Source organism: Stenella coeruleoalba (genome assembly GCF_951394435.1).
Source record: "Stenella coeruleoalba genome assembly, chromosome: 11".
Lineage (NCBI taxonomy): Eukaryota > Metazoa > Chordata > Mammalia > Artiodactyla > Delphinidae > Stenella > Stenella coeruleoalba.
The window spans coordinates 64,595,731-64,620,731 of NC_137157.1; the positions used below are offsets into that span (position 1 = coordinate 64,595,731).

The following is a 25,001-nucleotide window of genomic DNA, read 5'->3' on the forward strand; positions in this document are numbered from 1 at the left end:
GCCGCCTGACCAGAAGAAGGGGCACGCTAAACAAATAAGTGTCCAAACGCACTGGAGACTGGAGGCGGCCTCCCTTCTGCCCGCCCTGCTGGGAAGAAAGCAGGAAGCAGAGCCCGCCCACTGGGGAAGGGGTTTGTTCCTGGCCCCGCCTCCTGGCCCCGCCTCCTGGCCCCTGACTGCGTGTCCCCCTCTCCCCAACCCTCAGACTCCTCCCCCAGTAGTAGCAGCACGCCGGCGTCAGGGTGCAGCTCCCCCAATGACAGCGAGCACGGCCCCAACCCGGTCCTGGGCTCCGAGGTAAGGCCTTGCCAGGCTGGGCTGTCGGGGGCAGTTCTGAGGCTCCTCTCAGCAGGCGGCCCGACCAGGCTGGGGCCGCAGGGTCTGGGCAGCCCCCACCGGAGCCTCCTGGGGGTTCTGGGGAAGGCGTGCCCAGGGGTGGAGGTCTGGGACCGGTGACCCCTGCCCTGCTCCCATGGCAGGCGCTCTTGGGCCAGCGGCTGCGGCTGCAGGAGACCTCTCTGGCTCCGTTCGCCTTGCTGCCCACAATCACGCTGGGGCTGCCCGCCCCTGCCAGGGTGAGTGGCTGAGGCGCCCTCCCCCACCCCAAGCGCCCGAGATCTCTCTCTTCCTTCTTCTACACCCCACCTGATGGCCTTCACCGTCTCCCTGCTGGGATCTTCTCCCCTGTGATGCTCCCCACCTCTCCTCCAGGCTGATGGTGACCGCAGGACCCATGCGACTCTGGGCCCTCGGGGACCAGTCCTGGCGAGTCCCCATGCTCCCCTCTTCCTGCCCCATGGCCTGGAGCCCGAGGCTGGAGGCCCCCTGCCCTCTCGCCTGCAGCCCATTCTCCTCCTGGATCCTTCGGTCTCTCACGCCCCCCTGCTGACTGGTGAGTCCCAGCTTCTACAGGAGAGGGGCTGGATCCCTGCACCCTGCTGAAGGCCAAGCGTGGGCAGGGTCCCTTCCTCCTGGCTCGCCCCCTCCCCGCCCCACCCTTGCTTCCTTCTGCTCCTCCCTGTGGTTCCCTCCTTATGCCCCCCACCCCGTTCTTTCCAGTGCCCGGGCTTGGGCCCCTGCCCTTCCACTTTGCCCAGTCCTTACTGACCACCGAGCGGCCCTCCGGGTCAGGCCTCCACCGGCCGCTGAGCCGGACCCGCTCAGAGCCCCTGCCCCCAAGCGCCACTGCCCCCCCACTGCTGGGCCCCCTGCAGCCCCGCCTGGAGCGGCTCAAACCTCATGTCCAGCTGATCAAGGTGAGTGGAACTGGGTAGGGGAGGTGGTGAGGGGTTGCTAAACTGGGACCCTGGGGGCTGAGAGAAGGGAGACTTAGGAGGGGCAGAGATCTGGAGGGTCGGAGGGAGGACGTGTGGCTCCTGGGGGCCCAGCATGTCTCTCAGCTAGCATCTCCCCTCCCCAGAGGCCAGCCAAGCCGAGTGAGAAGCCGCGACTGCAGCAGATACCCTCGGCGGAGGACCTCGAGACAGATGGCGGGGGCGTGGGGCCGCTGGGGGATGACGGCCTGGAGCACAGGGAGTCCAGCCATGGGCAGCATGAGGCCCGAGGCCCTGTTCCTCTCCAGCAGCACCAGCAGGTATGGTAGTGCCCAGGTGCCCCTTGGTGGAAGGCAGAGTCAGGAGACTCTGGGGCCTGGTAAAGATGGAAGGGAGGGAGATGGGATATCAGCACAGGGGACAGCTCTGGGACCCAGAGTTCCTCTGCCAAATCCACAGCAAGTTACAGACAGACAGACAGACACATGCACACATACACGTGCCGCACCCTCCAGCAGCCTTCCCATCTCAGGGTGAAGCCGTGTCCCCCGTCCAGCAGCGAGACTGGCCTTTCACAGAGCCCCACACATTCCTGCCCTAGGACTTCTCCCCTGTGAGCGCTTGTACTGTTTCCAGGAAGGTGCTAGGGCAGGAGGTGTGGCAGAGATGGGCTCAGCCCTTCAGCTGTGCACGTCAAGCCGTGGGGTATTGGTTTGCTGGAGCTGTTGTAACAAGTGCTGCAAACTGGGTGGCTTAAACAACAGGCCTTATTTTCCCACAGTTCTGGAGGCTAGAGGTCTGAAATCAAGGTGTTGGCAGGGTTGTGCCCTCTGAGGGCTGTGAGGGAAGGAGCCGTCCCAGGCCTCTCTCCTTGGCTTATAGACGGCCGCCTTCTCCCTGGGTCTGCACATCGTCTTTCTTCTTTTCCACGTCTGTGTCCCAATTTCACCTTTTCATAAGGACCAGAGTCATGTTGGAGCTGACCCTAATAATCTCATTTTTAACTTGAGTACCTCTGTAAAGACCCTGTCTCCAAATCAGGTCGCATTCTGAGGGACTGGGGGTTAGGATTTCCATCCTAAATGTGAGGTGGGAGGGGACACAACTCAGCCCGTAACACGTGGTTCCAGGCCACACACGTGTAGGCTCACTCAGGTCCCTGTGTCCTTGGGTGGTTGGCAGTCCTTGGAGACAAGGAGATCCTGGTCAGAGCCAGCCTGAGGCCCCTCACCCAGGTTCTCACCTTGGAGTCTCGAGGGCCCAGGGAGCTCTGGTGGAATAGGGTGGTCAGTCTGGGGTGCAGACCTTTCGGGGGGGTTGGTGGGGGCAGGGAGCTCAGCGACTCAAAAGACCAGAGCCCAGCTGGGAGGCAGGGCCGGAGGCTTCTGCAGAAAAGGGGCCTGCATGGAGGTTTCCAAGGCTGTGGGCAGAGGTGGATGGAGCAGGGTACTGAGAACCTGGAGACTGAGACCCCTGTGTCCCTCAGGTGTACCTCTGGGAGCAGCAGCGACTGGCTGGGCGGCTCCCCCGGGGAGCCACTGGGGACTCCGTGCTGCCTCCCCTGGCCCAGGGCGGTCACCGGCCTCTGTCCAGGGCTCAGTCTTCCCCAGCCGCGCCTGCCTCCCTGCCAACCCCAGAGCCCACCAGCCAGGCCCGTGTCCTGCCCAGCTCAGAGACCCCTGCCCGGACCCTGCCCTTCACCACAGGTAAGGCCCGGATTGGAGGGCAGGAGGAAGTGGCTGGGTGCACACGGAGCCTCGGGGCAGAGGACCATGTCTGTGTCATGGTTCACTCAGGACATTTCTCAAGGCCACAGAACACTTTCTTAGTCTTATGAGATCCCCCCAGCGTCCCGTGGAGCAACTGGTGGTTCTCATTTTACAACTGAGGAGACCCAGGCTCAGGAAATCAAAGGGGACAGCAAGCTGGCAGTCAGGCCAAGCTAAGAATTCAGGTCTCCTGACGACTAGTCCGGGCCTTCAAAAACGATATTTATTATTGTTGCTCTGCTTGTGAAAATAACTCGAGCATTTTAGAAATTTTGAAGAATACAGAAAAGCCTAAGAATGGAACAAAAATCACCAGCCGGTATCCCGCCACCCAGAGGCAACCCCTTGTAAATGCTGCCGTATTTCAAGCCAGTCTTTGTTTTAGCCACATGTATAAATCTCACATACGGTACATTTTGTGGCTACGTTTGGTATCCTGCTTCCTTCACTTTGCACATCATGAACACCTTGTGATATAATTAAACTTTAAAAATGAGATCTTGTAGTATGTCATCACAGTATTTTTGTTTAAAGATTTCCTATGGGTTGAGCAGTTAGGTGGTTACTCACTTTTGCTCGTTTGAATTTCCTTGTAAATTTCTATAAATCTCCCCTTATCCCTGGGATTGTTTCCCGAGGGTCACTGTCAAGGAGTGGCATCCCCGGGTCAAATGCTGTGAGCATTCTGAAGAGCCTAATGTCCCGAGATGTTCTGAAAGTGACCCTCCCACTGGCAGCGTGCAGGGCCCTCCTCTGGGCGTCCTGCTGGTCAGGCTGAAACAGTCACTTCCCCAAAACTGCATCTGTCCTGTCACGTGGCCCACTGTGGACTCCCAGCTCCCAGCTCGGGGGTGCCTATTTGGGTCCTGACATGCAGTGCGAGCCCCTGGCATCAGCCTCCCTGTGTTAGGCTCTGAGCTCTTGAGGTCATGGTCATTGTCCCTGGGCCACGTGGGGGGGTCAGTGAGTCGGGAAGGCAGCGGCTGGGTGGCGGTTGTGCTGGCCAGGGCTGCCTGATGTGTGGGTGAGGTGCCCAAGGCTGCCTGGGTAAGCAGCTGGGGGTGTGCGTACGGGCTCCGAGGGGCAGGATGGGGCATGTGGGGCTGTGCGGGGGTGTGGAGGGTGTGCCCGGCCTGGCTCCATGGTGGGGCTGGGGGTGGGGACTCCCCGGGGCCCTGGCCCTGACCCCTGCTCCCCGCAGGGCTGGTCTATGACTCAGTAATGCTGAAGCACCAGTGCTCCTGCGGAGACAACAGCCGGCACCCGGAGCACGCGGGCCGCATCCAGAGCATCTGGTCCCGGCTGCTGGAGCGGGGGCTCCGGAGCCAGTGCGAGGTCAGGAGGCGGCGTGGGGGCTGTGGGGTCGGAGGGGCTGAGGGTCACAGAAGGGAAGGGGCTGGGAGGCCCTGGAGCCAGAGTGAGATGAGGGGCGGCGGGGTGGTGGGAGTGGCAGGGGAGGGGCCGAGCAGGGGCTCAGGAGCTCTGTGGGTCCTTCCTCAGTCTCTACGGGGCCGGAAGGCCTCCCTGGAGGAGCTGCAGTCAGTGCACTCGGAGCGGCACGTGCTCCTCTACGGCACCAACCCGCTCAGCCGCCTCAAACTGGACAATGGGAAGCTGGCAGGTAGGGGACCGATGGCGCCTGGGGCCCCCAGACCTCCCCTGGCTCACCCAGCCTGAGCATCCCCTGTGCTCTAGTCCTAGCTCCGCCCAGCCTGTCCCTCCAGCGTCCGGGACACCCCCATGCCGCCCTTAGGCCCTCTGCTGCCCACCTCCACCCCTCCCTGCCCACCCTGCCTGGCCCTCTTCTCCGCTTCCCCGCTCCCGGCCGGAGGCAGAGCAGATGCGGCTCACACACCTGGACCTCTCCCCACAGGGCTCCTGGCACAGCGGATGTTCGTGATGCTGCCCTGCGGTGGCGTTGGGGTAAGTGTGCCGAGGTCTCGAGCGCGCGTGGCCACGGGCTCTCAGACCTCCTCCCTTCCGTTCTCCCAGGCCCAGCCCCTGCCTGCTTGTTCTTGTGGTTGTGCTGGGCCCCGTGGGCCAGGGGCTCTCCCATAGTGCCCCTGTGCCGGCTGGAAGCTCCCTGTGGCGGGCATGTCTTCCTGAGTGTGGAGTCCCATCCCTCACACTTGCAAGGCATTTGGTGGCTGTTGAGGAGGCCCGAAGAGCAGGGCCGGGCCCGGGGCTGGGGCTCGTCTCCCGTCGTGAGCACGCTGGCCTCCAGGCTGCTTTGCGTCCCTGGAGTGGGCTGCCCGGCCTGGGGCTGCAGGGATGCCTCTGGCGACCCTGGGGCTGCAGGGGTGTCCTTGGCGACCCAGGCCTGTCCCTCCCACGCCCTAGCTTTCCGGGCTCCCTCTCACTCTGCCGGGGGACTTCTGCCTGCTGGCAGTGCTCTCCTCCCCTCAAAAGGTCCCTGCGCAAACCAAACCGGGCGTGTGGAGGCAGGGGACGGAGGCCCGGTCCTGGAGGGAAATGGGAGCTGTTGCTGGGGGGCTGCGTGGGAGCCGGTCAGCGCCCTGTTCACAACTTCCCATTTCTTGCCACTTTCTGATTTTTCCAACTGTTGTTGCTTCTGTTTTCTCCTCCCTCCGCTCCCTCTCTGTCTCTGTCTCTCTCTCTTTCTCCAGCCTCTTGCGACTCTCTCTGCCTTCCTCGCCTCTCTCGGTCCGCCTCGCCCTCCCCATCTCCCCATCACGCCCCCCGGCCCCTCCCTAGCCTTGAGGCCCAGGGACTGGGTTTGGGGGGCCTCCCAGCCTGGGCTAGGGGCCCCGAGTGGAAGACAGTGGTGCAGACGGCCCCTCGAGCTCCGACGGTCCCGAGGGCCTGAGCAGAGTCAGCTGGGGCTTAAAACCCCCTCCAGGCCCAAACCCCAAGTCCCGCCCAGGTAACGCCATGCCCCCTCCTCTGACCGGGGGGCAGGCGCGATGCTGCCGGCAGAGTGCTGGCCAGTTGCGGGCTGGTGATATGGACTGAAGCTGGGAAGGAGAAGCCGTGCCGGGACTGGGGGACACGGGAGGCCTTGCTTTTCTGGGCGGCGGGGCAGTGGGGCGGCAGCGCCGTCTGCCCAGCTCCCTGCCCCTGGGGTCCTGGCCGTGGGGTGGGCACCGCCCCCCGGGCCCTGGCTGCTGTGGGAGGCCTAGGATGATGCGGGCCCTGACTCTGGCCCCCGCAGGTGGATACCGACACCATCTGGAACGAGCTGCACTCCTCCAACGCGGCCCGCTGGGCTGCCGGCAGCGTCACTGACCTCGCCTTCAAAGTGGCTTCCCGAGAGCTAAAGGTAGGAGGTTCGAGTGGAGGGTGGGCAAGCCACGGAGGAAGGAGGCAGAGGATGGGGTAGCGGGGAAGGCCAGACCCGACACCCAGCATCACATTCCTCTTGGATATCACCACAGGGTTTCGAAAGGGAAATTGAGAGCTCTGGGGACCAAGATGAGATCTGAACCCTAGGCTCCTGTTACCTGGTGGGGAAGCAAGCCACTGTGCCCCTGGGCCTGTGGTCTCTAAGAGAGACAGGGTCACGATCATCCAGGATCGGTTAACACAGACCCGCTGTGGACCGTGGGCAAGTTGCAGGGCCTCTCGGGAGCCCCGTGCGTTGGCAGAGCGCCTGCTGGTGATGCTGAGGTTTTACAGACCGGGTTGGCGCTCATTTCCTCATTTGCTCCGGGCTGGGCACCTTATGGGGGCTTGTGCCGAGCCCCCCCCGCCCCCCCCCCCCCCGCCGCCTGCTGTTTAGGAGCTCACAGCCCAAGTCCTGGCTCCACCATCTGCAACCAGGCAACTTTGCACGTGTTGTTAAACCCGCGGAAGCTCCAGGTTTCTGCTGTCTGTAAACCAGATATAATAACAATGTTTATCTTACGAAGATTAGATAACGTTTACCTCAGGGAGCTGTGAGGATGAAATCCAGCATTTACCCAGTGCTTAGCACAGTGCCAGGCACATAGATTTTGCCCAACAAATGACAGCTGTTGTGATTCCAAAGTGGTAACGGCCAGGAGCCACCGGGGTGGGAGGTTCTGTGTTCACGGCCCGGGGGTCAGCACAGGGCCCTTGATACCCAGCCTGGTCATGGTCAGTCACACTGGCAGCTGTTGCCCTGGGGTCCCTTCTCGGGGGAGGAGCCTGGGGATGGGGTGGGCAGGGGCAGGTTCATGGAGGCGTGGGTCAGAGGTCTGGCTCTTCGGTTGACGAGCATTCTTTCTGTTTCCAGAACGGTTTTGCTGTGGTTCGGCCCCCAGGACACCATGCAGACCATTCCACAGCCATGTAAGGCCTGGGGGAGGCCTGGGTGGGCTGAGGTAGGGGGCAGGCCCTCAAGGCCCTCCTGTTGGGATGTTCCCCCTCCTTCCTCTGAGCCTTCTGGGGCTGGGCCGGGCCAGAGGCAGGTGGAGGGGGTGCGGCACGGGGAGGGAATGGGCTGGCACGACCTCTCTTTTCCTTCCAGGGGCTTCTGCTTCTTCAACTCAGTGGCCATCGCCTGCCGGCAGCTGCAACAACAGGGCAAGGCCAGCAAGATCCTCATTGTGGACTGGGTGGGTCCCGGGTCCTGGCCCCGTCAGGTCCGAGAGGCCTGTGGAAAGAGCCCTGAGCCTGGCGTTAGGAGACATGGCTTAACGTCCTGCCTAGTTCCGCATTAGCCTCCCCAAGCCTCGGTTCCCCCACTGTGTAAAACGGGGGAAATGCGGTGAGGATAACGCCCCCATCACGGGGCTGTTGGGAGGCCCAGAGGAGATGGTATATGGAAAGGCCTCAGCTCCCACAGGGGAGGGGCCATTGGAATGCCGTCTTCTGGCCTCTGTTGGCTTCTTCCTGCAGATCTGATCATTTCTGCCTTTCTCCTGCAGGTAGTGACAGTACCAGTAATAACACATAACATCAACATACCACTAATCGCATCCAGACACTGATGGTCTCATGCCTCATATATTTAACCCTGGCTCTGACCTGGTTTACAGATGAGGAGAGGTTAGGTGACTGGCACACAGCTCTACACCTCGTCAGCCCTGAGACTGTGATTTGAACCGAGGCCTGTTAGCTCTGAGCACGGCCTCGTGCTCTACTGTGCACTGACATCTGCTTATGGGACATTCCTACACAGAATGGAGGGGAGTGGAGGAACTGTCCACACTTGCGCCCACGCACGGTCCTGTGAGTTACCATGGCTCTCCCTGGAGGGGTGGCGCTGGGCCTCATGGTCCGGCCCCTCTGCAGCGGAGCGTGGCTTCCATCACTTGCATCACTCCATGACCTTGGGCAAGACACAGTAGCGAGAGTTCCTGACATGTGTGACCCTGGACTCTTCCCTCTCCTGGCACTGATCCTCCCCTGGCACGCACTCTTTCCTCCCCTTCAGGGCTTCGTGTTATCGCTACCCCCACCTAGCGTGCTATGTACACATCTATACATACAGGGGGAGACTGAGGCTCAGAGAGTGCCCGTGGGTCACGCAACAGTTTCGCTCTAGGAGCCCCCATGTTCTCACCCCCAGTCTAGACTCCTGACCCTCAGAATGGTCACCGACCTTGAAACCTTTCCAACCTGCCCCAGTCTCCATGTGTCTGCTTTCAGACCTGCCCTAATCCACTGCCCATCTCCCTGCACAGGACGTTCACCACGGCAACGGCACACAGCAGACCTTCTACCAGGACCCCAGCGTGCTCTACATCTCCCTTCATCGCCACGACGATGGCAACTTCTTCCCAGGCAGTGGGGCTGTGGATGAGGTAACCACACCTTCCAGCCCCACTGACTCTCCCTTGTGGCCCTTACTCGGCCCCTGTCACAGCTAGCTGTGTGATCTGGGCAGACTGTTTAGCCGCTCTGAGCCTCAGTTTCTCCATCTGGAAGTGAAGAGGTTGGATGAGCTGGTCTTGCAGCTCTGACATCCTGGGATCGCTCTCTTGGGACTCTGCTCTCCTCACGTCTCTCTTGCCTCCTGTTTTCCAGGTGGGAGCTGGCAGCGGTGAGGGCTTCAATGTCAATGTGGCCTGGGCTGGAGGTCTGGACCCCCCAGTGGGGGATCCTGAGTACCTGGCCGCCTTCAGGTAAGTGCTCTGGGGACCCAGCAAGGCCACCCTCTCGTCCCCTTTTCCAACAGCACCAGGTTGGAGGCGATCAGGTGGCTGGTCAGCCTGTCCTCATCCAATTACTAGACATTCATTATAAGTCACCCCGGAGTGGGCCTATGGACTGAGACAAGCAAAGGGAAAGGCACTGTTACACTGGCCTCTAGGGGCCTCCAGTCCCTGTGGGAAGACAGGAAACACAGAATGAAAGGTCAAAGGGTGCTTTATATTATAAAGTTTATAATGTCACACGTTACCAAGAGCCAGTGTTGACCTGAGTGCGGGGAGATGGGCAGGGTGGAGTGAGCAGCTCTGCACAGGAACTGAGAAACTTAAATTGTGGAGAAAGAGGGCGAGCAAGCAGGTGATGTCCGTATTGGGGGAGTTGCTTAAGAAAGGCCATTCTAGAAGAGGGACTTTGCTCAGGGTCCCTTATATCTTTCACTCTGAGGGTTCCTATAGTCCATTTGGAAAAAGAGAACCCTGGAAGTAGGTCTCCATATACTTTTCTAGAGTGTTCTCGATGAGAGCTAATTCTGTGGGAGCCCTGGGCTGGGGTTCCTGGCATCTGTGTGCCCAGAGCCCGGGGCCTTGAAGGACACCAAAATAGACCCCCGAGTTGGGTGAGGGATGGAGGGAGGCAGCTGTGAGGGGCCAGCGGGGGCAGAGGATGAGAATGGATCTGGTGGCCCAGGACCTCAGAGGGAGTCCGTCGCCCTGGTCAGCTCTCAGGTGACGAGTGGTGAGGTGTGGCCAACTCAGTCCTAAGTGGGTGGCAGCTAAGTGCTGAGTGTTTCCAGTGTTTCCCTGAGGCTTAGTGACCTGCCCCTTCCCGAGGCCCTGCCCACCGCACCCCCCGGAACACACACAGACACACCCACACGCCCACTCCTCTTTCATTCCCTCGGGTGCCTTCCTGCCTCTCGCCAGTGAAGCGCCCTGGGTGGCTGAGTCCTTAGGCTGTACCAGGGACATGGGTGGCCAGCCAAGGTCAAGGAAGTCAGAGGCATCTGCTCATCCTGCTGGGAGAGTGGGTGTCTAGGAGTCCTGAGAGCAGGGTGCCCCCAGCAGAGTTGGTGGGAGGGGGCTGGCGGGGCCCTTGGCCTCTGCCCCTGGCAGCCCTGCACAGCGTGGTGAGCCCCCCTTCTGCCCACACAGGATAGTCGTGATGCCCATCGCCCGGGAGTTCTCTCCGGACCTGGTCCTGGTGTCGGCTGGGTTTGATGCTGCCGAGGGTCACCCACCCCCACTGGGCGGCTACCACGTTTCCGCCAAATGTAAGGAGGGCCCAACCCAGGGGGCAGGTGTAGGGAGTGAAGGCTAGGCCGGGAGGGGCGGCACAGCCCAAGGCTAGGGGGAGGTGGCAGTGGCTGGCCCAGGGCCCCAGCACAGACCAGGTCAGTTCAGTGTGGGCGGCCTAAGTCACACCCAGGGGGCTTAAGTCCCGTAGACCTGGAAGCTCAGTCACAGGACTCCTCCCACCCCAGCTGTGTCCTTCCCAGGCTGGGCTGGCAGCTTCTCCTGGGGGGGGCAGTGGGGAGGAGCAGTGTTCTCAGAACAGAGGGAGCCCACTCAGCCCCCTGGGCCATGGGGCCTGGAGGACAGAGAGGAATATGGTGTGTCTTAGCGAAAAAAACATGGGCTGGAGTCCATGCCCTGGGTTCCGGTCCTAGCCCTGCCACTTACTAGCTGCCCTTAACCTCGCTGAGCCTTCAGTGAGGCATACTGATGGGATTTACAGGGGATTCCGTGTGAAAGCACTTGGGAAGGTAGAGATTTGTGCATGAGTCACTCTTTCTAAGGGAGGAGTCAAGCAGGGAGTTACCAGAGGTAGAGAGGGCCCCCCTCTCCTCCACCGCTGCCCCCCTAACCCTCCTCGCGCAACCGTCTAGGTTTTGGGTACATGACGCAGCAGCTGATGAGCCTGGCGGGAGGCGCGGTGGTGCTGGCCTTGGAGGGTGGCCACGATCTCACAGCCATCTGTGACGCCTCTGAGGCCTGTGTGGCTGCTCTTCTAGGCAACAAGGTGAGGAGCCTGCCCCTGATCCGTGCGTCGGTGGGGCAGGGTGTCCGGCTCTCCCAGGAGTGCCCCAGGGAGCAGGTAGACAGGGCGCCTCCCTGAGGGCATGCAGATGGGCGGGGTGGGGGTGGCCAGGCCCGGGATGAGGGGAGCGGCGTGGATGCCTCTTCCCCAGGTCAGGCGTAGGGCCAGCGTCCCCTGCCCTAGGTAGAGCCGGGAGCACGTGCCTATTTGCGCTTGGAAAGCGGGGGCCCGGGGGTGGGAGAGAGCTGGGCCTGGGGGTCCCTGAGAGGTGGGTGACTGATGTACGCTTTTCTTCTGTAGGTGGATCCCCTCTCAGAAGAAGGCTGGAAACAGAAACCCAACCTCAATGCCATCCGCTCTCTGGAAGCTGTGATCCGGGTGCACAGTGAGTATGGACAGAGGACACCGCTGACCCCAGACTCGGGAGAAACCTGGGGCTCTGCTGCCCCCAGTGACCAGGGCCCCAGGTCTTCTAGCACCAGCCAGGCCAGGGGTGCTGCTGCTCTGGAGTAGGCTTCCTATAAAGTACCCCACGATAATGGGAAGCAGCCCCCCCCCCCCACCATGAGTGGATACCCTCGGAGCCCTCCAGACGGACCCAGTGGGGACCAGGCAGGACTGGCCTCCCATCCCCAGCTGCTGCCCTAGGCCAGGGCCCTGCCCACAGCAACACTCGGGCCCTGTTTGTGGAAGTGCTGGTTCCCACCCTAACCCTCAAACCTGGCCGCAGGAGCTCTGGGTGCTTTCGGGGCTGAGTCTTAGATTAACCCCACATTTGCAAAGCACTTTACATTTTCAGCTTCAGCTCAGCATCTGTGGAGCCCTTTATGTAAAGACCCGTGATCTATGCCAGGGATACAAAAATGAACAAAATAGATTTCCCACGTGCGGGCTCAGTAGGGCTGTTGTACATGACAGTGCAGCTGCTGCAGGTACTCGGTGTGGAGCCCTCCCACTGGGCCAGGCTCCGGGCCGGGCGTGTTCCGTGGACATTATTTCTCGCCACAGCAGGCAGGACGGTCGTGCCCATGGTCTAGATGGGGCAGTGGGAGTCCAGGGTGGTAAGTGGCTTGCCAACAGCCAGACAGAGTGGCCGCGGTGTTGGTCACCTCTCCCGGCACTGTGTCCTCTGGCCTCCCGTGCCTGTGCTGCGCTGAGCGTTGCCAGGGGCTACATGTGAGGGGGACCCTGGGCTCCAGCAGGCCGGGGCTCAGGGCTCCGTGAGGTCACCATGACACAGACCCCATCTAGGGGAAGGGAGGCCCTAATGGGGCACTTAGGAACCCCACACCCATGGGAATGGGTTAGCGGTGGCCTTTCAGCCAGAGGCGTGTGGGACTGGCTTGGACCTCTGCGAGGGCCCCTCACTGCCACGCTGAATCTGCACTGCTCACCCTGTCAGGGCTTCGGGGGCCGAGTCAGGGAGGGTGTTGCACTGAGGGTGGAGGCAGGTGAGAGCTGACCCCACACCGAGGACGCGTCCGCTACTCCTGGGCCTGAGATGTGCAGCCTCAGGACCAGTCTAGGATGCGTGGTGGGCAGGTGGAGGGCCTTGTGCCCCCAGCCCTTTCTGACTCGGCTTCTTACCCAGGTGAATACTGGGGCTGCATGCAGCGCCTGGCCTCCTGTCCAGACTCCTGGGTGCCCAGGGTGCCAGGGGCCGATGCAGAAGTGGAGGCAGTAACTGCACTGGCATCCCTCTCCGTGGGCATCCTGACTGAAGAGCGGTAATGCCAGACCCCTGGCTCACAGCCCCTCCAGCCCCTTGGACCCTCCCAACCTGCAGAGCCCAGGCTCCAGCCCAGCCACCACGGCCTTCTCGGGCTTCCTGGGAAGCTGGGCTCAGGCCTTTCCCCTGGCTCTTCAGCAGCACCCCCCCCTTTCCCTCCCCCAGGACCTCAGAGCAGCTGGTGGAGGAGGAAGAACCCATGAATCTTTAGGCTACAGGACGGATCTGCCCCCTGCCGCGCCCTGCCCCGCCCTGCCCTTCGGACCTGGTTCTCTTCCAACCTCTGGCAACAGTACCCGTTCCCGGGGTCTTCAGAGATCCTTCGGGCAGGTAGTCGGGGCCAGAGAACAGCCTCTTGACAGTCACCCCAAGGAGCCTGGGAAGGCCCCTGGGTCTAGCATAGGGACCAAAGAAGACCCTGACAGGAGGCCGGCTGCGTAGCCAGCCGGGCCCCAGTAGGGCTCTCCCCGAAGCACAGTCTACCCCTCTGGGGTCTGGGCCCCTAGCTGGGCCCCCGATCCTCAGGCCTGCACAGAGGAGGACTGGCACAGCCGGGCCCGCTCACAACCACTATTCCTGGTTCTGTAGACCCCCGACTTTGCACACAGCCCCAGGCTCCACACAGAAATGTGAACTCGGCCTCCGCCAGAGTGGCCCTTCCTAGGCTCTGGGGGAGGGAGGATGGGTAGCAGGGGCAAAGGGGTCCCATGTCCCTGCGTGCAGGGGGAGTCCCTCCTCTCCTGCTTCCTCAGATGACTCTGGAAGCTTCCTCCCCACCACTGGGCAGTGAGACAGACCTCCCTCTGAGAGCAGTCATCGGCAGGCCTCCCATCTGGTCCCTGCCCCTGCCAGAGGCCACCTGCGTCAGCCATCTCAGGGCTCTGGTGCAGCAGACAGGTGCTCCTGGAGTTCTTTGCTTCCTGATCCAATGGTGCCAAACCCTTCATCTCCCCTCAGAAGCACAGCATGACCCCCAGGGACCCCTCAGTAGTCACCACCCCCCTCCGTGAGCCTTCTCTTTCTGGGGTCTCCCCCACCCCAGCTGACTCCTGCCCTACATAGGACTAGCTTGGCTGACGGGAAAGGGGGTGGGAGAGTGAATGGAAGACATGGGGGAGGGGAGGCTGCCCTGGCAAAGACTTCGAGGCTTCTGGGGTCCAGGCCTGGGGCCAAGAAGGAAAGTATTTGTGTGTGTGTGTGTGTGTGTGTGTGTGCGTGCGTGCGTGTGCGTGTGCGTGTGTGTGAGAGAGAGAGAGACAGTAAGAGGAGGGTTTGTATGTGTGTGCACATGAGTGTGTCTTCCCGAGGACCACCATGCCCTGTGTATGTATGCATGTTTTTGTAAAAAAGAAAAAAAAATGGAAAAAAAATCTGAACAATAAATGTTTTATTTGCTTTAAAGGTTCATGTGAAAGGGCCTCCGGGGGTTGAGGGGTGGGCAGCGGGCCTACAGCTACACAGCACAGCCTGTGCCTGATTCACTGTGGAAGAGAAGGGACAGGTTGGGCCGTGGGGCAGCCCCCCTCCAGCTCCTTGGCCTTCTGTGGCCGCTGCCTTGTGGGAAGAATCCATTCTGAACACACCCTGGCTGCCCCCGCCTGCCCCACCTCTGGGTAGTGAAGAGGCGGCAGCTCTGGGCTGAGTCCGTAGACAGAGGGCCCGTAAGGGCGTGGGGAACATGGATGCCTGCAGACCCGGCTCGCTAAGGCTCCCCTAAAGAGTCCTGAATCAGACCTACCTGGGTTCAAGTCCCAGCTGGGAGCTCAGGTAAGTCACGTCACCTCCTGGGGCCTCTGTTTATCAGTTAAAGGTTCCCGAAATAGACACTGTTCGGTTCCTTCCTGCTCTAATGTACCATGACTTCTTCAGCATCTGCTGAGCCTAGAAGGGAAGAACGGGCGAGACAGCAGGCCTGGGCGAGCTCATCCAGTGGCGCCTGTCTTTATGGTTCCGAGGCGGCCAGGCTTCTTCAGCCAGCAGAAGGAGCGGCCTCATCACCTCCGACCTGGGCCCAAGCCCTCACAGCCTGGAGAATACGAGGGGAAGCATGTTCATCCCCTTCCCATGTGTCCTGGCCTCTTGGGGCGATAGGCACTGAATCCCACAGACGTTGCTGAGGCTGTGCCCCGGGGCATCCTCGCCCTGGCTGGGGGTTTGCTGAGGGGGCTGGAGGAAGAGAGCTGAACTGTGGGTTCCCCCATGCCAAGTGGGACCAGAGGGAGGGGGTCCCCTCTGAGCTAAGGAAATGGCTTGATGAGATGACTGGAGACCCCCATTCCCACCCACCGCTCCCACAGTCCACCCCATAAGAAAGCACCAGAGGCTAGCTGATACAAATGGCTGCTGTATTTCTGCTAAAGTGACAGTGACACAGATAAGGCAAAGAGCTGAGGGGCAGGACACATCAGGTGGGAAAGGGGTAGACCGTGCAAAATGACAACCTAAGACAAAAAGATGGATGGAGCCCTTCCCTTCCGAGTTAGGTGAGCCCTTGGGCCAGTGTATAGGCAGTAAAGCAGATTTTGTCCTTCAGAAGGGAGATTTTAAAAGAGAAAAGCTCTGGGTGAAGGGCAGGGGCAGGAGTGGGGGAGGCATCTCGGGGCCAGGGGCAATCTGGGTGCCATGAGGGGCAGGCATGAGAAGGCCAAATGGAAATGCTGGGCTGGAGGTGCCTGGCACAGGTTTGAGGGTTCCTTCTAGCCCACCCCGTGCTGCCCCCTTCCCCAAAGCCCTTCGGGGGGCAGAAGCACCTTCCCCAAGACCCTTAGTCTGGCCTCATTTGGGGCGTCCTGCTCTGGGGTGTGTGGGGAAGGGGAGGACGGCTCTAGCATACTCATGGGAACCACCTCTGCGAGGAACAGGGTGGGTGGAGAGAGGGACACTGAACTCCCCTCGGGTCCCCAGGCCTTGGGAAAAGAGAAGCAAGTGTTACCATCCCTGGGACCAATGAGTTCAGCTACCTGACTCTTGGGGGACAACAAGATGCGGGTGCTGGGGTAAGGGGCTGAGAAGTCTCTACTAGAGATCCCTTACCTGACCTCACCTCCCCAGGGTCCCGTCCCACCTGAGGGAGAGTGTCTAGGGCAGCAGGGAGCCCTGCCCCCAGGCACAGGTCAAGGCCCCACTGCCCTACCCCTTGCCTGTTGCCCTGGCCCTACTTAGAAAGATTGCCCACTGAGTGCTAAGAAAATAGATGCACTTGAAAAGGTCTAAAGCTGCCCTCCAGTCACGCTGATGAGCAACATGGCAGGACCCCTTTCCACGGCACCCAGGGTTCCCCCCAAGGGGACAGGACAGCTCCCAGGGAGACCACCGTCCTCCTGCTGTATACTTTCTGCCCCGGTTCTGGGGTTCCCAGGGGGTGTACAGGCCCGCCTGATGTCTCAGAGGCTGAGTCCAGGTCCTGAGGACCACCAGGGTGCGGAGACCTCATCGCTCAGGTCAGAAATCGCTGAGGATGCTGATGTCGGCAAAGTCAGCCCGGTAGCGGTGGGCATAGAGGCTGAGCAGGAAGGCCCACTTGAAGGAGATGAAGCTCCACACGCAGGAGAGGTAGTAGCTGTTGGGGTCTGTGAGGCCTGCAGGGGAGAGGAACCCAACCGTGACTTGAGAGGACCTTGCCCTTGACCCTAGCCACCGTGCCACAAGCCCCGGGCCATCCTTCCCCACAACCTCCAACAGAGGCTGAACTGAGCCAGTGGAGAGATCAGGTGTGATAGAGGTTTCAGAGCATTCAGAGTTTGCAGGCAGGGAGCAGTGGGGATGAGGGTTGGCTAATCACAGGGCTGTATCATCCGCTCTGCTTCTGTGACACTGACCCCAGGCCACTGCCTTCCAATGTGCTTCAGCATCAGAGCGGGCAGGAAGAGCCTCTGGCTACTTGCAGACTGCAGCCACCAGGGGGCGCTCCCATATCCTCCGCTGGAGGCTAAAAAGGGCGGCTAACCACACACTCCTGGGTGCTGAATGCAGCACACACTTCCCACGCGTTTCATTGATCCCTTCCAACCCAGGGGCGGGGATAGGGGGCGTCCATTCTCCCCACTTTTACAACGAGAAAACTCGGGCACAGGGAGGTTAAGTGGTCTGTCCAGTCCCTTGGACGTAAGTGTTGAACCCAGGACAGGAATCCCGGGCCTCCGGAGTGCTCCACCCACCGGCCCTCCCACGCCCTCCCTTTGTGGAGGGACACCTTACTCTGGTGTCCGGTGACGGCCAGCACAAGGAAGGTGCAGAAAGTGGCGACAGAGACGGCCGAGAAGAGGACGCCCACGAAGAAGAAGCCACGCAGCCCCTTGAGCCACGTCCTCCAGTAATCCTGCATGTACATCACGTGCGTCACCAGGACCCACAGCGCTAGCACACCTGCCAGGAGAGACGGCTCAGGCAGCGCCCCTCTCCTCACCTGCCGACCCCCCAGAGCCCTGCAGGTCCCCCAGGCCAGGCTCTTCGCATAATAACAGTAGTGTTGGCCTTTTCACTCTCCCGGTAAAGTGGAGTTTGCTGGAGGCCGCGTGGCCTGTGATATGAAGAGGATGTGAACGCAAAATTCTAGGAGAATCTGGCTGCCTTTCACTAAGCCACACATTAACGAGATCTGCAAAAAATGTAAAACTATGTCATTCTTCTCCCTAATTTTTTTGCTTTGGAAAACCCTAGTACTTCTTACAAAAAAATGTTACTTATGTTAACACAAGGTTATTATTATTATTATTATTTGCGGTACACGGGCCTCTCACTGTCGTGGCCTCTCCCGTTGCGGAGCACAGGCTCCGGACGCGCAGGCTCAGCGGCCACGGCTCACGGGCCTAGCTGCTCCGCGGCATGTGGGATCTTCCCGGACCGGGGCATGAACCCGTGTCCCCTGCATTGGCAGGCAGACTCTCAACCACTGCGCCACCAGGGAAGCCCACAATGTTATTTTTAATATTACTTTAAAATGCTTAAAACTGTTCTCAGTTTTAATTTCTAATACAGTCCATATCGATAGATATAACCCACATAAACAAAATTTCCTTCGGGTCTCACCACTTTTTAAAGAGTGTAAAGGGGTCCTAAAGTCAGAAAGTTCAAGGACTGCTGCAGCCCAGCCTGCTTTCCGGGGACTCCCCACTCCCCACCCTGGGGGCCACAGCTGTGAGAAGCATTCCTCCCGCCCTGACGCTTCTGCTCTCCCAGCCTTCAGAGGCCACCACCGTAACGTTGCAAGGCCTGTGGCTGAGCTCTTGGCAGTGGGGCTCTTCCCAAATTCCATGCATTGGTTTTATGGGATGGGGAGGCCCAGTGGTTAAAACCCCCAGGGCCACCCAGTACCCAAGTGGCCTTCTTCTTGCCCTTGGCCAGACTCCATTTTATTAATTTCCTTTTTAGGCCACACCACGAGGCATGCGGAGTCTAAGTTCCCTGACCAGGGATCAACCCGTGCTCCCTGAAGTGGAAGTGCAGAGTCTTAACCACTGGACCGCCAGGGAAGTCCCCTAGCCAGACTCCATTTTACTAAGTCGTTTGCTGAAAGGGCAGGCCAGATGCCCCTAGCCGGTCCTGGGCCTGCCCTCTGGGCCCGACTGGGCAGTTCCCCTACGATGCCAGCTGCCGCTCAGACAATACAATGAATGCCCTCTGTGCCGGGCTGTGCCTGCCGCCGCAGCCCAGAGAGTGGAGCAAATAGCAGTTCCATTGGCAAGGGTCCAGGGCAGGGCCGCAGGGTCCTGACAAGGGACGAATGAGGGACAAGGCAGAGCCAGCTGCAAGCTGTCCACCTGTGTGTAGACCGCTGGATCCTAGGAGTCAGGAGGCCCTTCAAAAAGTGAGCCGCCCACACTGCACGCAGAGGAGCACGGGAAGGCTGGGGAAAGTGGTCAGCTCTGGCACGGGAGAGAAGGAAGAGAAGGTGACAGGGGGATCGGGGTGGGAGAGTGCTTTGACTGAATCTATGACGTTTTAATTTTTTAGGCTGAATGGTAAGAATGAGGGAGTTCACTAAATTGCCTATCCTTTTTTACTTGCCTGCAATATTTCATAATGTTTTTTTAAGTTGGGGGAAAATCAAAAGGCAGGGGGGAATGTCATCACAGATCTCTGCTCTGATTACCGGCTCAGAAGCTGTCACAATTCAGGCAGCCTGGCAAGGGCCAGAAAACCACGAGACTGCCAACCAGGAGACCTGGGCCTGGCACCGATGTGCTGCTCGTGACTCTCAGAGCCTCGGCGCTTCCACATCTGCAAGTGGGGGAGCCCAAAGGTCCCGCCAGCCTGGAAACGGTGACCCAGGGCTCCCTGCTAGTGAGGACTCAGCTCTGCCAACACCTGCCGCTTCCCTTCCCACGCTGTTTGACCCACGCTCTCCCAGCTCTGCCCTTGCCCACCCTCAGCCTTCCTCAGGGGTTGGGGGCCTGGAACATGGGTCCCTCCAGCCCTGGGATCAGGGTGAGGCAAGACAAGCTTGTCTCCGTCCCTGCCTAGGCAGGAAGTGGGAGCAGGCCAGAGGTGGACAGAATAACAATCCCCCGGCTACAGCTTAACATCTTCCGTGATCCGGATGGACGGCGTGCTAGCCACCTTTTCCAGAAGTGTTTCCCAATCCTCTCACACAGGTCCTAAGTGTTCACTGGGGGAGCTGTTTGGTTTCTCAAAGGGCCCGCGGAAGGAAGCGTATCGTCACTGAGCACATCCAAGGAACCGTCAGATGGGTACCTTTGCGACCGCTCCACTTGCCCTCTATCTGCTCACTATGCCACGGAGGGGCTGAGATAGATGGCTCTCAGACGCTTTACCACTCAAAGAGTCTAGAAGCCAGCTTAGGGGAAAAATAAGGTCAGAGCAATTCCCCCGTGACTCAGCAATTTCTAGGTTAGGAAGTGTTGAAATAGGGGCCTGTGGGATGCCCTCTCTTAGTCCACTGGCCACGCTCCAGTGGTGCCCCCAGGACACCCCCCCACACACACACACATCCATGTACCAAAAAGGGCTGAGCAGAAGAGGAAGATGGCCATTTTGGGTGTGCCAGGCCCCAGCTCTCTGTTAATAAGCAGACGCATCCTGCCCCACCTCTCACTTGCCCTGCACACAGCCCTGGCCTCCAGATAAACACAGGCCACATCTGGAAGCAGGCCCCTCCCCACCGGCCCTGGCTCCCGCCTCTGTCCTTAGAAGGGGGATCTCCCCCAACTCCATCCAGGGGGTCAGTGAAGGAGCACAAGCCCCCCCCGCCCCCCGCCGGTCCCTCCCACACCTCAGCCCTGCTCACTCCCCTGGGACACTCTGGACTCCAGGAAGCCTGGTCTGCATAACTCAGGGCAGAATGGACGGTTTCCCAGGCCCACCCGGATGCATGTCCACACCAGACCTCACCCCTCGCTCCACCCCACCTGCTTCAAGGAGCAGGGCTCTGCTCGGTGGCTCGGGGCTCAGAGCTGACAGGCCCAGGACAAGGAAGGCACACAGATGGTCAGTGAAAGTACCCCCAGCGGCTGGGTTGGAGGTGAGGGGCCAGGAGCCCAGGGGAGCTCACAGGGAAACAGACAAGTGGGCCACTGGACCCAGGCCCTACTCTCTGCCTCCACCCCTCCCCTCCACCCCTGTCCTTTCTCAGCTCATGGGGAAGAACACAGAGCTGGTTAGACTCCTGGGCAACTTTTCTATTCTTATTCTCTTTCCTCGGTCTACTAGACCTAGAGCAAGTCTTTTTCCCAAGCGTTCCCACAGCAAAACTATTTCTTCCGCCTCTCCTCCAAGCCAGTTCTTCCCAGACGCACACCAGGATGGGAGAGACTGGGTCTCTACCCACGAACGTTTCTCCCAGGTCCCCAGGAAATCAACAGCCCCCAGCAGCCCCACCTGGCACACAGGGGAAGGAGCACGCTGGGGCTGCCCTCTGGTGACTCAGCAGTTTCTGGAAAATGCCAAGTCAGAAGCGGGGTACGCACCAATCTGCTGACGCTTCATCCCCAAAAGAGGAAGAGGCTGACTGGCTGCAGACCCTCTCAGCACCCATTCAGGGCGCAGAGGGTGTGTGGCCCTGGCAGCCCTCCCCCACCTGCCACACTGCCACCACCACCACCGTCACCAGGCGGCTTTGGTTCTGCGATGGCTGTCGGGGAGCTGCCAGGACCCTGCTCTAGCTGGTCGCTGCCCTAGCACCTCTTGCTGTGGGCGGCTCCACAGCTGGCCTGCCTCAGAGGCCAAGGGAAATCTGCAGGGAGGAAGAGAGGGCAGGGCTCAGGTCAGAGGGAAACCCTGGGACTCCCTGGAGCTGCCCCCCGACGGGCAGCTGAAAGATGGATGATTCGGGGAGAGGACATACAGCTGTAGCATTCCAGACCTGAACAGGGTCTCACACAACACCCCTGTCAGCAGAATCTCCTTCCATTCCTTACGGATGAGGAAACTGAGGCCCAGGGGGCATCGATGTGCCCATGGTCACACAGCTCGGTGGGGCTCACTCCACCAGGCCAGACTCCGACACACCCAGCTCTGATCCCAGGGGCAGCCCTCCCTCCTCACCGCCCACCAGCGCCCTCATCTCAAGTCTCATCAGGGCAACCCCTGGGCCTCGCCTGGAGAGTCACATCGCCTTCCTGAGGGGAAAGCAGCAGGCCGACAGGAAATAGGAAAACACTGCAAAGCCCAGAGAATCATAAGGAACATGGTGGGCGGTGGGGTGCAGCGGGGAAGGGGGTCAGGCGTCTGCTGATAACTGAGCAGAGGTGGGCAGGCTGGCCCCCTGGGAGGAACCACAGGTGGGGCATCTAGACAGGCATGAGAGCAGCCCAGCCAGGCAACCACGTGCCCTTCCTCGGAGAACCCAAGTGCTCTGCCTGGCATTGCTTAGGCCGTGGTTACCTACACCCCTCTTCCAGGGCAGAAGCCCCACCTCCCGTCCCTTCTTGACCCAGGTGTGGCACTCAGTGAGCTTTGGGGCCATGAGCAAATCTCGTTATTTTTAGTTAGTCCATGTAGGGCTCCCGTGGCAGAGGAGTTTAATTATGGAGTCAGATCATCCTGTGCAGAACTATGAACCTTACATGTATTTTTTCCCAAAGTGCTTTCCCCACACATATAATTTCATGTAGCTGTGTAACCCTAGGTAAGCTATATAAATAGCTTATAAATAAATAAATATATAAAAAATATAAAAATATATATAAATAGCTTATATATAAATAGCTTATATATAAATAAAAAATAGCTTATATATAAATAAATATATAAAAATATATATATAAAAATATATATATATAAAAATATATATAAATAAATAGCTTATAAATAGCTTACACTAAGCCTCAGTTTAAGCCTGACCTGTAAAATGGACCCAATAATAATGCCTACTTCCTAGGACTAACGTAAGGATTAAATGAGATGATGAAAGCAGTTTGCTTAACACAGTGTCTGACACATAGGAAGCATTAAAAAAAAAAAAGTTAGCAAGTAGAAATGATATGCTTCGTCTTCACACCAATTCTACAACACAGAGAGGTTAACAACATGCCCAAAGGTGCACAGCGAGTACAGAGCACCGGTAAGCACCAGACCTCCCCCAGCGCACTGACGTTCTCAACTCCGGTACAAGCCTCCTCTGGCCTCCTTGAGGCACAGAAAGGGCGGTCGGAGCCGCCCTTGGCCCAGGAGCCACAGCAGAAGAGTGGCAAAGAGACACCAACATGGTGGGAAAAAAAGTCGTTTCCATCAGATCCCTAGCGCGGTCCTCCGGGGCTCCGCTGAGGGCTCCGCTGGCGACTCCGTTGGCGGTGGACTCCACCCTGTTAGGAGGCACATGGGCTTCCCCGGGAACCCCCAGCCCTCCTTTCCACTTACTTCTTCTCTGCTCTCACCCAGTCCCCAGGGAAGGGGCGCGGATCCCCCAGCACAAGTGTGTGTGTGTGAAGACCGCCGGGTCTTCACACCTGGTTGCGCGAAGGAGGTGGCGAGAGCAGCGGGCGTGCAGGGAGGACGCTGTCACTGGGCCCAGGGTGGAGGGCGGACGGGCTAACCCGGGGGCGCCGGGGCTGGTGCAAATGACACATACGGGACGTCGGCGCCTCGGGCGGGCATTGAGTCCCTGAGGCCCCCCGAGGATGTCCAGGAGCCCGGGCCCGCGCGGGGCCTGCTCTGCCCACGGCCAGTTTTGGGTAAACACCCCACCCGCTCCCCCGGGAAGCGCCGCCCGCGAGGAGCCTGCGGAGCAGCCGCCGGCTCCTTCCCGCAGCCGCGCGCCCGCGTCCGCGCGGCCGGAGCCGGGACCCAGCGACCCCCGCGCGCCCCGCGGTACCTGCGAGCCCCCCCATGGCCGCGGTCCCCGGCTGTCTGTAGACCACCGTCCAGACGAGGAAGATGGAGAAGCCGGCCACGGAGCTGAGGCCGGAGTAGGCGGCGCGGAGGCCGAGCTGCAGGCGGGACGGGGCCATGGGGCTGCGGGCGCCGGGCGCAGAAGGCGAGCGTGGCCGGCGGTCACAGGTGCAGGGCCCAGAGCCGGAGCCGGGAGCCGGGAGCCGGGAGCCGGGGGCCGAGCCGTAGCCGCCGGCCGCCCGCGCTCCGCCCCCGGCCCGCCCCCTGCGCCGCCGGCACAGCGCCCTCCCCGGCCGGAGGCCGCCCGCGCCCGGAACCACAGTGGAGGGCGCGTCCTGGGCTTGGCCTTGAGTCCTCGGGCCCCTGATCATTTGGGGATGCCGCCTAAAAAGGCAGGTTCCGGGCTTCGTCCTCTGAGCTACAGGATATTTGGTCCCTGGCGGGGCCCGGAAATGTACGGGTGTACAAGCCAGCTGCCGTGATTACTTTTAAAATTTATCACGTTCTCCTTTAAAATTTAAGATGTAAATTTCTCGTTAAAAATCAAGATATAAAAATTAAGGTAGATGAAAGTACACAGTGAGTATGATTCCTTCCGCCCCTATCTATCCATCAGTTCCCTCCTCAGGGATTAAGCGATTCTCAGAAGATTCTTGTCATGGAACATCTGCCCCATCTTCTAACGTCAAACACCTCACCCTCAAGGACAGCTCCCTTCTCCTTTCATCTCCGCAAGCCTCGTCCTCCCACCCCAAATCTACCAAACATCACTCCCATCAGAATCAGACAATTCTAGGGTAGAGGCTGGAATCTATAGCAGGTGTATACTGAGCTCCCTCCGTGGGCCCAGTGCCACGCTGGGAGCCGGCAGGGAAAATCAAAAAACACAACGCACGGAGCCCTCAAACACTTATAATCTAGTTGGGGAGGCCCGTCACATACTGGCGCAAAATAAGTAGCCAATATACCTTGTATTTATTGCTTTTCACTGCTGTAACAGAGTACCACAGATCTAGGGGCTTCAAACAACACACATTTATTATCCTACAGTTCTGTACGTAGGTGTCCAAAAAAGGAACTCAGAGGGCTAAAGTCTAGGGGGTGGCAGGGCTGCCTTCCTTTCGGAGGCTCGAGGGGAAAATTTGTTTCTTTGCCTTTTCCAGCTTCTAGAGCTGCCCACATCCCTTGACTCCTGAAGGTGTCCCTTCATCTTCAAAGCAAACACACCCCTCGGACCTCTGCTTCTGTCATTACATCATCTCCTTTTCTCCTGCCAACTCTGCTGCCTCCTTCTTTTCCCTTATAAGGACCCTTATGATTAAGAACCTGGATAATCCAGAATAATTTCCCCATCTCAAGATGCTTAACTTAATCACAGCAGCAAAATACTTTTTGCCATGTAAAGTAACGTATTCACAAATTCCGGGGATCAGGACATTGACATCTCGGGGGGCCATTATTCTGCTATCACATCTCTCTGGAATGTAATCTCCATGAATAGCGACTGTGCCTCTTTCATTCACACCAACACATAGAAGAGTTCACAGCACATAGTAGCCCTTTAGTAAACATTTGTCGAATAGATGAATGTGAGTGAATGAAGGTTAAGAATCAAATAACAATAAAGGGGATCATACACAAGAAATCTAGGCAGGACATGATTAATTGCCAAGCGAGCAATGTAAACCACATTTGCCTCACTTCAGAATAAAAAAAAAAAGACCCCCAGACTCCACCCCTGACAGTAAATTTGAATCTTGAGAGTATATATATATTTTTAATGAGAAGTGATTTTAATGAGGTGAGCTCGGCATCCAGCCCTCCTTT

General features: G+C 59.3%; 2 protein-coding genes across 6 annotated transcripts in view; one reads left to right on the forward strand and one right to left on the reverse strand.

Annotated features, from left to right (window-relative positions):
- HDAC7 (histone deacetylase 7) overlaps positions 1-14,307 on the forward strand; it is a 35,264-nt gene extending 20,957 nt beyond the window's left edge. For 3 of the 5 annotated variants that reach the window (XM_079936781.1, XM_079936783.1, XM_079936785.1), the window contains 19 exons: positions 206-297; positions 480-575; positions 712-892; positions 1,060-1,256; positions 1,421-1,594; positions 2,761-2,980; positions 4,245-4,378; positions 4,544-4,664; positions 4,917-4,966; positions 6,216-6,323; positions 7,260-7,315; positions 7,494-7,581; positions 8,653-8,772; positions 8,996-9,093; positions 10,273-10,391; positions 11,007-11,140; positions 11,459-11,543; positions 12,750-12,885; positions 13,053-14,307. In XM_079936781.1, the coding sequence (XP_079792907.1) occupies positions 206-297; positions 480-575; positions 712-892; positions 1,060-1,256; positions 1,421-1,594; positions 2,761-2,980; positions 4,245-4,378; positions 4,544-4,664; positions 4,917-4,966; positions 6,216-6,323; positions 7,260-7,315; positions 7,494-7,581; positions 8,653-8,772; positions 8,996-9,093; positions 10,273-10,391; positions 11,007-11,140; positions 11,459-11,543; positions 12,750-12,885; positions 13,053-13,098 (2,255 nt within the window). In that variant the 3' untranslated portion in view covers positions 13,099-14,307. The remainder of the gene's footprint in view (positions 1-205; positions 298-479; positions 576-711; positions 893-1,059; positions 1,257-1,420; positions 1,595-2,760; positions 2,981-4,244; positions 4,379-4,543; positions 4,665-4,916; positions 4,967-6,215; positions 6,324-7,259; positions 7,316-7,493; positions 7,582-8,652; positions 8,773-8,995; positions 9,094-10,272; positions 10,392-11,006; positions 11,141-11,458; positions 11,544-12,749; positions 12,886-13,052) is intronic. The other 2 variants (XM_079936782.1, XM_079936784.1) reach the window with 1 other exon arrangement.
- A 7-nt stretch (positions 14,308-14,314) lies between these two features.
- Positions 14,315-23,469, reverse strand: SLC48A1 (solute carrier family 48 member 1). The gene is made up of 3 exons (XM_079936788.1): positions 23,158-23,469; positions 17,085-17,252; positions 14,315-16,465 (listed from the first exon to the last, which is right to left on the reverse strand). Exons 1-3 carry the CDS (start codon positions 23,291-23,293, stop codon positions 16,329-16,331), a joined length of 441 nt encoding a protein of 146 aa, XP_079792914.1. The 5' UTR covers positions 23,294-23,469; the 3' UTR covers positions 14,315-16,328.
- Between the last annotated feature and the right edge of the window lie 1,532 nt (positions 23,470-25,001).

Bases quoted from the DNA above. Each gene is read 5' to 3' on its own strand.
- SLC48A1 (XM_079936788.1), bottom strand. From the start codon at position 23,293: ATGGCCCCGTCCCGCCTGCAGCTCGGCCTCCGCGCCGCCTACTCCGGC. The intron at 17,253-23,157 runs GTACCGCGGGGC...CTCTCCTGGCAG, and splicing joins GGCCATGGGGGGGCTCGCAG to GTGTGCTAGCGCTGTGGGTC. The intron at 16,466-17,084 runs GTAAGGTGTCCC...TCTCCCCTGCAG, and splicing joins GGCCGTCACCGGACACCAGA to GCCTCACAGACCCCAACAGC.